This window comes from Castor canadensis, chromosome 11 (genome assembly GCF_047511655.1).
Source record: "Castor canadensis chromosome 11, mCasCan1.hap1v2, whole genome shotgun sequence".
In the NCBI taxonomy this organism is placed as follows: domain Eukaryota; kingdom Metazoa; phylum Chordata; class Mammalia; order Rodentia; family Castoridae; genus Castor; species Castor canadensis.
In genome coordinates this window covers 117875542-117888188 of record NC_133396.1, presented here as the reverse complement: position 1 = coordinate 117888188, position 12647 = coordinate 117875542, and the positions used below count along the sequence as shown (strand labels likewise).

At 36.2% G+C, this 12647-nt stretch overlaps 1 protein-coding gene across 1 annotated transcript in view; it reads right to left on the bottom strand.

Moving 5' to 3' along the window:
- Ush2a (usherin) overlaps nucleotides 1-12647 on the bottom strand; it is a 759580-nt gene that overhangs the window by 558099 nt on the left and 188834 nt on the right. The window contains exon 14 of the mRNA XM_074048325.1: nucleotides 2686-2851. Within this exon, the coding sequence (XP_073904426.1) occupies nucleotides 2686-2851 (166 nt within the window). The remainder of the gene's footprint in view (nucleotides 1-2685; nucleotides 2852-12647) is intronic.

Below are 12647 nucleotides of genomic sequence, written 5' to 3'. Positions count from 1 at the left end.
AAAAAAATTAAAAAAAAAAAGAATGTTGGGGAATATGCCAAAAAAAAAAAAAAAAGAGAGAGAGAGAGAAAGAGGAAGGGTTGTGGTCCCATTCTCCCTTTAGAGGGCACATACGTAATGACCTGAACACCTCCCACTAGACCACACCTCTTAAATGTTTCACTGCCTTCCAAAGGCACCAAGCTAGGAGCCAAACTTGTAAGACATGAGCGTTTGGAGGAAATTCCAGATCCAAACTATAGCAATGACCGAAAACCTGGAAGAATAAATCCAATCACAATAAGGATGAAGAAACGTGTTATATCATTTTTCAAAGGGTAACTTGGTTTTAGAAAGGTAGTGTCCTTCATGAATCAATTTAATATGAGTCAAAAAGAGAAAATTTTGGAGATAAATATGATTAAAATTCATTGTATCTAAAGATAAAAATATGATAATGAAACCCATTATTCCATACAATTTATATACACTAATACATTTACATATGCATAAGAGATTTGATATACAAAAATATCCAATTTTATTTACATAAGACTTGTAAATATTTTTGCTTTAAACCATACATACTCTGAACCTTTTTAAAAAAATCTACCCAGCTTTTCTCACTTTGGCTCTATGTCCTAGACTCCATTCTGGCACCTCCCTTTCATTTGACTGAATTCTGCTTTCTTGATATTAAGTTAAGTACCTTCCAACAATGAGCTTTTACCTCCTTCTTTGGCTCTTCCTATTCCTCATCAATTTATGTTAACATTTCAATCCACCTTCTAACCCGGGGAATTCAACTCCAGTTCCCGCCAAGCCGACTGCAGAGTGATAGATGAGAGAACACTATTCTGTAAGCAGTTTTTGGTCCTGGATTAAACTGAAATGAGAAGTGATACAGATAGAAAGTGAGAGAGAAAGAAGCAATGTGGGGTAAAGGGCAGCCTCGAATTTAAAAACATTGAAGGGACGAGAAAGTGGTAAAATGAAGGGAATAAGACTTTATTTAAAGAAATTAAGTTAAGGAAAACAAAGAGACAATTTAGATATCTCTTGGTCATTGGTGAGAGTTACAGGTGATAACACTAGGAAAATTTAAAAGGGTGAACTTGGAACAGAATGGAGGCAGAGACTGGGACAACTGTGGTTGAAGGCAAGCCTAGGCAAAAAGTTAATGAGACCTCATCTTGACCAATAAAAGCTAGCATAGTGTTGTGTACCTGTCATCTCTGCTGTATGGGAAGTGTAATAGGAAGATCACAGTTCAGGCCAACCTTGGCATAAACATGAGACCCTACTAGAAAAATACCTAAAGCAAAAGGAGCAGGGGTCATAACTCAAGATGTAGAATGCCTGCCTAGCAACCATGAGGCCCTGAGTTAAAACTCCAATAGTGCAGAAAAAAAAGAAGATATACAGGAGGTGTTATGTACAGCAAATGACACCAGCTTTACTCTCAAAATCCTAACAGTCCTCTTTATTCAATATTCATTGCATCATGTGCTTTCTGTACTTGTAGAGTGATGCAGTCTTCGTAGAGAAGAGAAGTAAATGCTTTCAGACTACCAAAATAAGATTTCTAGGGTAAGAGAAATAGTGTATCAGGGATTAACAAATATATGTACATAAAATGAGAACATAATTTGTTTAATAAATGATTTGCAATAGTTTTCCTAAAGTTTTTTAATGAAATAAGTTTTAAAAGAAAATAAAAATGAACTAGTTTGAGTTCCTTTGCAACAAGTGCCCTATCACCCTACCCACACTCTAATGAATGTGTTCGTGAGAAGAGTGAGAGCCAAAAGGCAGCAGGAGAATGTGTTAAAAGAGCCCTGATAGCACTGGTGTGCAGCTTAGCTGTAGAGTGCGTGGCATATGTGAGACTGGGATCCATCTCCAACACCAACAGCAACAAAAACAATTAAAATTTAAATAGGGCCCAGATAATCTCACACCGCTATTATATTTAAATATTCAAACATCCTGAGAAATATATTTGACTGATATTATAGATCATTGAAATTCAGTACAAATTAGTTGCTTTGGAATAGGGACACCAAAGAAGTCATATAGTCCAAATTCTAGACAAATTCATAATCTGATGCCTCTCCCCCTCTCCCTCTCTCCTCTCTCTTTTCTCCAAAATGATATAATACGTGTTACTTTGAAAAGTGACTATTTCCAGAATATACTTTATCCACTGGAAAAACAGTATCATGAAATACAAAATTAGGTTTCTTATCTTCAGTGTTTAAACCTAAATTAGAAAAGCAAGGCAATTCAACAAACTAAAAAATAAGCACTAAATTCAGGAGGTTGGGAGTCCCTAGAGATCAAAGCACATATGCCAGCTACTATGGTCCTTAGGTATATTTATTCTGTGTGTACTTTCTTCTAGCAAATAACTGTTTGCCTATATTTTTTTACATACAGGTCATAAGATTTTGAAGTTAAGATTTTTTTCTCATTCAACATTTTCAGACTATAATACAGAGCATACCTATCAATATATTTCACTATATTATCAATATATTTCCCATTCTGATAAATATTCAAAGATCACCATTAACAGACAACATGTCAAAGAATCAAAAGTATATGAAAAAAGAACACTTTTTATGGAGTATTATTAGTCAAGAAAGAGTAATTGTGAATATAAATAAGTAACATATTTAATTAATCATTCTTACAAAGACTTACCTTCCAGTCTGAGGATCAAATCCAAAGTAATGGTCTTCACATTGGTCACAGCTTTGGCCAGCAGTGGACACATTTTTGCAGGTGCACTGGCCAGTCTGGCTATTACAGATGTGATTGATAGCACCAGCTGTGTGGCATGAACATGGCACACAGCCAGAAGCATTGCCTGGAGAAATATAAAAACATGGAAATGAAGAAATGAAAAAGTTTATATGCTATTCTATGTATGTCTTCTCTTAGGACGGTAATGTTTTGATTACATAGTAAAACAGTAGACTGTTATGACACTACCCAATTCCCCATACAAATGAGGTTGTATGTAAACTATGACCAAGGAACACCTGAGTAAATAATTTACATTGCACTTTGGTGCTCCAGGCACCTCCTTAGTTAAATTGCCACCAGCTTCCTCGCACCTAACACCATGTACCAGCACTAAAGAAGGGGCTTCACACTCATTACCTCATTTAATTCTCACAGCAAACGCAAGCAATGCAGATACTATTACGTCCACTTTGTGTATATTAGAAAATTGAAAGTTGGAAAAGTTCACAAACTTTCCTAAAATGACAGAGCTAACAAATTGCAGAACCCAGATTCAAGCCGAAGTCACTTAACTCCAGAAGCCATCTCATTCACTGGTGACACTCTTTCCCCCCTCCTTTTTATTCTTCACAGGTTAGCTAGAACAAAATTTTTCAAAGTGTACTTTTAATGTCTCATTCCTCTATTTAAAACTATATAATGACCTCCTGTTTCCTTTATGAAAAATCTAAATAACTAACACAGCTTTCAATCATACAGTTAAGTCCCATCTCCCTCGTCCACAGCTTCATCTTACAGCTTATCCCCAACTCAGTCCATTGCAGTCCTTCTTCGTTCTTGACACCTACAGGCCTTTCTGTGGGCTGTTTTGTCTGCTGGAATGGGTTGAACCCACTTCATCTGCAAGGTTTACTGTGTAAGTCAGGTCTTATGACTTCCTTGAGTAACTTTCCTAGTTCAGTTTAGGTATGTCTGTTACAGTCTCATAGCTTCCTGCTTATTTCCTTTAATGCTCAAGAAAATTATATCCAACCTCATTTCTATCATGCTGTAACCTCATTAAGACAGGAACCTCAACCTTATAAGTCATTGGTGTCTCCAATATTCAGTACAATGCTTGTATATGGTACACCCTCTACATGAATGCTGATGAGATAATAAAAGACATTATTAATAAAAATGAACACCATAAATATTGTACTTAAACACACATACACAATTTAAAGATTTTAGATACTTCCCCAAACCATATTATTTCTTGTAAGAAAAAGAAAAATGTGACTCAAAAATACACTCCAGTTCTTTAAAATCTCTTGGACCTGAAAGCAGGATGTCACAATTGCAATATTAACAAAGCATCAGAGATTGAAAGGATCAGGCATATGAGGGAAACACAGTTCTTAATGCTGTGTGATCTTGGTGTATACATGAGCACACATGTACAAATGCACACACACACATAAGCACATAAAAATGCTACAAGGAATTTTACCAAAGCAATGAGAGAGAGGGATCACAGATGGATTCTAATGAATAGCAAATGAGGGATTCTAATGAATGGCAAGTGAAAAGGAATTGTATACAATTCTGATCATTAATTTTCTTATTGTTTTATTATTCATATGTGCATACAAGGCTTGGGTCATTTCTCCCCCCTGCCTCCACCCCCTCCCTTACCACCCACTCCACTCCTTCCCTCTTCCTCCCATCCCCTCAATACTGGGCAGAAACTATTTTGCCCTTATCTCTAATATTGTTGAAGAGAGAGTATAGGCAATAGTAGGAAGGAACAAGGGTTTTTGCTGGTTGAGATAAGGATAGCTATACAGGGAGTTGACTCACATTAATTTCCTGTGCATGTGTGTTACCTTCTAGGTTAATTCTTTTTGATCTAACCCTTTCTCTAGTTTCTGGTCCCCTTTTCCTAAGGCATATAAAATATTGGTGATATTGTGGAGAAAGAGCAGAAACACAAAATGTTTGTTCTATCTGTTCTATAGGGGGAAAATAAAGAATAATTGGGAAATTCTGAAACACATTTGAGGCTCTAGTTTAAAGAAGCTATTATTTTATATTCACCAATAATTAGTTTGCTTTCCTTCTCCTAGGCCCTGTCTATGCTCTCAAACAGTTTCAAAGGCAGCAAACAGAAAACCCTGTACTCAACAAAAGGAAAGGAAGGCGTTTACAATCCGTGCCACTCAGCTGAATGGCATTGACTAATGCCACCATTTTTATAGTAATTTATTGCCAGATTATGTTATTTGCTTCTTTGCAGAAATTTGTCATGCACACATATATATATACATGAAAAAAATACATATATATATTTCTAGAAATAGGGTAGGACCCTGCCAATTAACTTCTAATTCTTGCACCTGGTTCATCAGGTGATCAAAGTACCAAATTTACGAAGATTCTAGAGCAGTATGGTTGTGATACATTATATTTTTTCTTCCTGGGAAGGCACCTAACTCCTTAAATTCATGATGATAGCATCATGAATGTACTAACAGCTCTCCAATGTGGACAAATTACCCATTAGCCTAGATACTTAGATGTAGAATTAATTTGGACTCTGCTATAGCTTCAAGCTACAGAGAGTTCTATACCAATTAAGGATAATTTTTATAAGAAGTGATTTATTAAATAAATATGTAAATACAAAGCGGGTACATCTTGGTGCAGAAGATTGGGTAGTCCAAGTTTTGGAAAGTAAAGAATGACATAGAAAAATCAGAAGTATAAGCAGAAAACAAAAATGGCGTTAAAGCACATAAGTAGGCAGCAAAGGAAGACAGAGCCTCCAGGAAAAAGACTATGATGGAATTTACCTCACAGTTAATTCCCTCCTCCTCTTAGGAGCATGATTATCAAGGTTAATCCCACCAGCATTCTAGTCGTCCTATTTTTAAGCAGTTCTAATTGCAATGACTCAGGTAACTTCCTGCTCAAAGATTACTTCTTGCTTTACCTGAATGTGCCTAATTCTAGACCATTACTTCTCTTTTTATGATTTCCAAAAGCCACACTTTCTCTTCCCTCCTACTTAAACTTCAACTCTTGATTGTAGTTTAAAGATAACTGACCTTAATTTTTTCTTTAACACAATACATTTCTTACCTCTCTCCATTAGGTACACTTCGCGATCCATGCCTTTTTGTCTGTATCATTTAAACTGATCTTCTGGAGATTTTTCTTCCCTGTGAATGATTTTGTACTACTACTTAAGCATGATCATTAGGGCAATGTTATTACTTTGCATTATGTAGTGCCGAGAGTTCACGCATACAGAGCAGAAAGCACTGCTAAAGTTTATTATTTTCTCTTTCTATTTCAGCTAACTCCTGGTCCCAGAAGAAGTAGGTCTCAAGTGGAAGACAATGTGTCATCCAGCTAAAGCAAAGAGTTGCCACCAGATCATAAAATAGTATTGCTTGATCAGAATGAGGTTTACAGAACCCACAGAGTTCAAAGCTATTAGCAAGGCAGCTGGTACAATCTCCTAGAGTAGCCATTTGCACAGCACAGTACCTGTCTTGAGCAAAAAAAGGAGCCCAATGTCCCTCCCGAGGACCATGAACAAGTAGGCTTTGCCAACATCTTGAAATGGGAGAAAGAAAACAAGTTTAACCTCTAGGCTTTATTCAGAAAAGGAGGGCAATGCTGAAGCTTAGCACTAATTACAAGCCATTTAGAAGAAAATTCACCTTAAGCCAGAACATGGACATAACAGAAAGAGATGGATCTAGGGAGGAATTTGTGGCTCACCTGTATCATGCAACAAAACCTACTTTGGTAAAGGTTTACAAATGCATGCAGAGAGAATGAAATGCTGTTAACAATGGCAATTTCCAAATTAAAATAACAGTACTTTTCTCCACTCGGCATTTTTTATAAAAATAATGCTAGAACTATTACTCATAGAGTTGACCAAATTAAAGGATTTAATCCTTTAATTTAATAGTATTAATATTATTCATTCTAAGTAGAATTTTTTTTAGCAGTACTGAGTTTTTGAGTTTTAAACTCAGGGCCTAATCTCTATCACGCCCATCCCCAGCCCATTTTGAATTGGTTATTTTTGAGAAAGGGTCTCACATTTATATCAAAGGCTGGCCCAGACTTTGGTATAAATGTGACCCTCCTATTTACACTTTCTGCACAGTTGGGATGAGAGGTGTATGCCACGACACCTAGTTTTTAATTGGTTGAGATCGGGGTCTCACTAACATTTTTTGCACTGACTGGACTGGAACTGTGAGCCTGTTAATCTCTTCCTCTGCAGTAGTTAGGATTACAGGCTTGAGCTACCATGACTGGCTCAAGTAGAATTTTTCCTGAAAAAACCTTTAAACTTTTTCAATTAAATTAAATATGTTTTAAATGCTCTGCTTTTGTTTCCTCTTCTGGGATGCTGTTCCCTCAAGTTCCTTTCCAATTATTATTTACTTTTTTTAAAATACTTTAAGCAGTTTTATTTTATTTATTTTTATTTTTTTATTGTGCTGGAGGTACACTGTGATATTTACTATTAAACCCAGCTCGGGATAAAAATGTTTTTGTTAAGTTCTCCATGCTCCCCATCCATCAGGAATTCATCAATCTCTTTTCTACTTCTCCTTATTGTATGTTTCTCTTATTGCACTTATCACATTGTGCTACATTTACACGAGTCAGATTCTTCTACTAAACCATCAAGGTTTAATCTCTTGTGATTGTGTATCTGAAAACTGGGTATATAAATGAAAGGGACAGATAGCTGAATGGATGGATGGAGGAACTGATATGTATCTGTTGCCCTTTAAAATATGAATGATCTCTTTAACACTGAAAGGGAAATTGGTAAACATAAATCTTTAACTTGTAAGAGTGATTGGCCAGAGTAGCCTAGGTAATCAGGAAATCATGTATAAGAATCAGGACCAGTAAATTTAAAATATAAATTTTGCCACATCAATAGATAGAGCAGACCTACAGAGGATAATGTCTTCCCCCCAAAATATCTCATTCTCTTAAAACAAAAGACAGAACATGCTCAAATCCTGGTAAACATTCTATTGGACTTTTATGTTTTATAGAAAACCCAGTTTTCCTACTTATATGAATATCCACAAAAGGCTCTCATAAGCTTGTTTGCTAAGAATTATGTCCAATGATATAATAATATAATAATGAATATAAATGGCATCTCTGATAAAGTCTGGGAAATTAAAATGAATACATATATTCACAGCAAAACTTTTATATCCTGTATCCATTGGTTTTCTTTCAAATGTATTGAAGTATCTCTCCTGTGCCATGCCAACAATCTCTTTCAATGTAGTTCTTGGAGATAACTCCATTTCTAGCCCCTTCAGCTCAGCCCTTTACTCTCTGATTGCTCCAACGTCACAGGACACTGTTAGTTTTCATTTTATGCCTATTAATTATATTTTTCACAAGAAATGAGATAACCCAGGGCCTGAACCAAGAAATAGGCCAGAATCATGAGGAGGAGGTGATGTAGGGAATGGGGAAGGTTACAAATGCTTGTAATTATATCTATTTTCACCAACCCTTAAATACTTATTTAATGAATGTTTAACACAAACATTAAGTTATCTAAAAAAGTTGTATTCTTTCAAAGTATGGATTCTGGAGTGAGATTATCCTAGACTTGTAAATGGCTCTTTCTATTAAATTTCATTCCATTTCCTTCATGGTAAAATGGGAGTAAGAAATTTCTATCATAGAAATATTATATATATTAAATGTGCTTTATAGGTAAAGACCTGTTACATAGCCAGACACAGTAAATAGTAAATATAATGCATTACCCTCGTTGTAATTATTGTTAGATAGTTTTCTACAGAAGTAGGATATTTTCTAAATTAATGTTTAGCTAATCACTTGTCAATATTCTTATTTTCCCCCCATATTCCTAAGATTGTAGTCTATATTTCCCATGGCAAGATTTTTTTCTAACAATTTATCAAAGAAGAGGTTTCTATTTTGAGAGTCAGCTCTCTCTGTGAAAAACATATTAACCTAGAAAGTGGTTTCACTAAACACTAGGACATGTGCCATAATCAGATCTTAACTTTGATGTATTTATTTTTACAGAATATCAGCTCCTGCTTCCAATTCCTTTGGCAGGGTCTTCACACAATTCTGGATCATGTGCTTATTATTTAACCACTAGCATATGCTTCTAAATGGAACAAGATACTTTGTTTTGCATTCTAATAGTCTCTATGACTTATAAAATAAAAGCATAAGTAAATAGCAGGGGAAGCATGACGCATTGTCCTATTAGTACGAAACATATCATAAGAAGCTGCTTGCTTTATAAATTAGCCTTTATTTTATTCCAAAGCTGCAGAGTCCTCAATAAACCCTCTCTTCCTCTAGTTCTCAAGGACAAGGGAAGGTCACTGGCTCAGGATGCCGTGACATCCTTCCCTGCCTTTCTCGGCCTGGCCTCTGATTAAGTGCAGCTGCTGAACATTACGAGGTCATCCAGCACTGAGAAAAGCAACTGGGAAAACATATTTAGTGCTATATTTATTAGTGTGGGTATGTGTACATTCATATATGTACACACACTCCAAATAATTTTAAATTAAAGCATTTTAAAAATACTTAATGGAGGTTAAGCAGCATTTTTAACCTCTGTTCAAGTTATTGAATGGCATATTAAAACCAATGTGGTTCTAATGTAGCTTCTAATGGGTACTGCTGCTTTAACAAATTGCCTATAAATTTTAGTTGAATTAAGCCTATTCCTTGTACATTCGTAGTAAGGTAAGGTTAATAATACATGAGATTTCATTATACGCACCTTTCTTAATAATGTTTTTCAAGAAAGTGGGACAAGAATCTATGTGCAGTGGACTAGCATGGACCAGTAATAGTTACAGTCACAGGGGAAAAGCCAACAGAAGTCCTTAGGCTTGCTACTTCACCCCCTCCTACCTGTTCTTCTCCCTCTATGCCTTGCTGCTCACATAACCCATGAAGTGTTTGTGCCCTGTGGTATGTGATCTAAGATTCAAATGTATTTAAAGTAATAGAATGAGAGTTTCAGATTTCATAAGTGTATTTTACTTCTCAGCCTGTAGAGATGGCTGCTGCAAAATACCTGTTTATGGTAAAGACACTTCAGAGAAGGGTTTATTCCTTCAATGTGAGCTTCATAGATACAGACTATATGATCCCAAAACAAAATTCAAAGTGGAATTTCAGAAGGTAGAAGAAGTCAGAATCAGGGAGTCAGGCAGGCTGGCATATGCTTGTAATAGCAGCTACTCTGGAGATAGAGTTAGGAGGATCACAGCCAAAGGCCAGGTCAGACAAAAACACCAACACCCTATCTAAAAAAAACAAACTGAAAAGCAAAAAGGGTCAAATAGTGGAAAACTAACCTAGCAGGCATGAGGCCCTGAATTTAATTCCAAGTACTGCCAAAAACAAAGCAAAACAAAGAAGGCAGAAAAAAGCAAAAACTTCTCAAATTACACTAAGCCCCACTCACATGGTATACATATATGTATACTGTATCTTGTCTTGTTAAAAAATATATTTGAGACTTAAGGTACTATTTTTTTCTCCTTGCAGGGCAGAACACCACATCCTCTCTAAGGACATTTAAAGAAATACCCACAGGTCTTTGGTATCCTGATGCCTAAAAAGAGAAGAAGGCCATTCAAGTATTTTAAAAACATAATTCTTCATTCATACAGTAAATATTTAAATAGCACCCACTTGGAGGTACTCTACTAGTGCCTGGAGAAATGTATTGAACACTGTAAAGAACAGTAGGGAAACTTGGTGACTGAAGAGGAAAAAATGTACAAATGTGGTAGTGAGGTCATGGCCGTTACAGACCCAATGCTTACTCAGTCCATCAAGCCTGTGTGTTACTAACTATGGCGAAAATGCAGTGGCGGGTGAGTGACAAGACCCGCCTTAGTGTTTGAAAGGGATCCCTTCGGCTGCATGTTGAGAAGTACAAGGGAACAGGAAGTAAAGGGGAGCTGCAGGGAGTTGGGGAGGCATCTGGATAGTACACAATGAAGAACAAGGTGGTTTAGACCAAATAGGAATAAGTGAGGCCAGGGAAAAGTGGCAACACTCTGCATACACTTAAAGTAAACCCAGCAGGAATTTTTTTTTTTTTTTGGCAGGGCTAAGGTTTGAACTCAGGGTCTGGTACTTGCTAGGCAAGCACTCTACCACTTGATCCATGCCCCCCAATTCTTTCTGCTTTTGTTGTTTTTTTAGATAGGTTCTTTCACGGTTTTCCCAGTCTGATTTCAGACCACGATGCTCCTACCTATGTCTCACAAGTTGCTGAAATTACATGTGTAAGCCACCTTGCTGTACTCAGAACTGGTTTTGATAGAGGAGGGAGAAGTTGTGGAAGAAAGAGGAGTCAAGGTTGTTGCAATGATTTCACCCAATAAGATTATAAACCTGAAAATAGTCCCTACTATTTTCTATTTATAGTAAGTGTGGGGACTGTGGGAAAGGCTGCCCGTGATGGTTAATTTTATGTATGAGCTTGTCTAGGTTGGGTTTGGTCAAACAATAGTCTAGATGTTTCTGTGAAGGTTTTTTGTAGATTTTCCCAGAACATAAGAACACTAATTCATAGAAAAAGGGTCCATTGAGTTTCTGGAACAATTCCTTGACAAAAAATACATCATATGAAATTTTGTGAAACCAGGGATATTGCGATGGTAGAAAGAAATTTCTAAGGGAGGAGGGAAGAAGGAAGGAAGGAAGGAGGAGGAGAAAGGAAGAGGAGGAGGAGGAGGAGAAGGAAGGAAGAGGAGGAGGAGGAGGAGGAAGGAAGAAAGACACTTCTAAAAGCACTGTTAAAAGATAACTTTACAATTATTTATTTTGTTGAATAAAAATGATTCCATATAGCAGTAAAATTTCAAAGAGCTCTTTGTAGTTAGACATTTTCAGACAATAAAGACAACTACAGAAACTCAAAATTCTCAAAATTAAAATTGCTTCTCCCCTACATCCCCTTTCAGATGCTATTGGAATATGTGTTCAATACACAAATTAACCAAGAAAAGAAAATATGTAAGACTCTTGAAACAGATGATCCAACACAGAAGAGCCCCAGTAAAACTGCACCTGTGAGACCTAAAATATGGAACAGAACTGAAGCTCCATCAGCATAAATCAGAACAAGAGAGTCGGGAAGTCCTGCCAATGGATACATCCAGAGGGAAACAAGGAACTGATCAAATTCTTTCTTTTTTCTTATTTTTGAGAGACTGGGGTTTGAACTCAGGGCTGCACATTTACCAAGCAGGTGCTCTACTGGTTGAGCTATGCCTCCAGGTTATATTGGAGATGGGGTATCTTACAAAATGTTTGCCCAGGCTGGCCTCAATCTCAGCCTCCCAAGTAGTTAGGATTACAGGCATGAGCCACTAGCCCTGATCAGTGTATTAAATTCAGTTCTATTACAGAGTTTTATTTCCTGGATATGTATAAGCAATTTATAGAAAACTTTGTGAGCACACTTTTTTTCAAGAAAGGAAATATAATCAAAGTGTAAGGTATAGTTCTGGAGTATATTTATATAGTCACAAGAAAGGACTGGATATTGATATAACCAAGTGAAAAGATTGTTAAGGAGAAAATATAAGGAACTAAACAAATATTAAAATTAAGTATTTAAAAAATATGTCATTTAAAAATGCACAAATGAAAACCAGAAGAAAGCTGAATGTGGTTACAGAGAGAAAGATTGAGCAGGACATTGTGAGTCTTTATATCTTTTTTTTATTTTTAAAATTATGCTCATGAAAATTTTGATAATCACATAAACTAAATTCAAAAATGAAAACACTCAAAAATCACTCTCAACTTATTTCTTCCTATACATCCCATCCTGGTCGTTCTCTCTC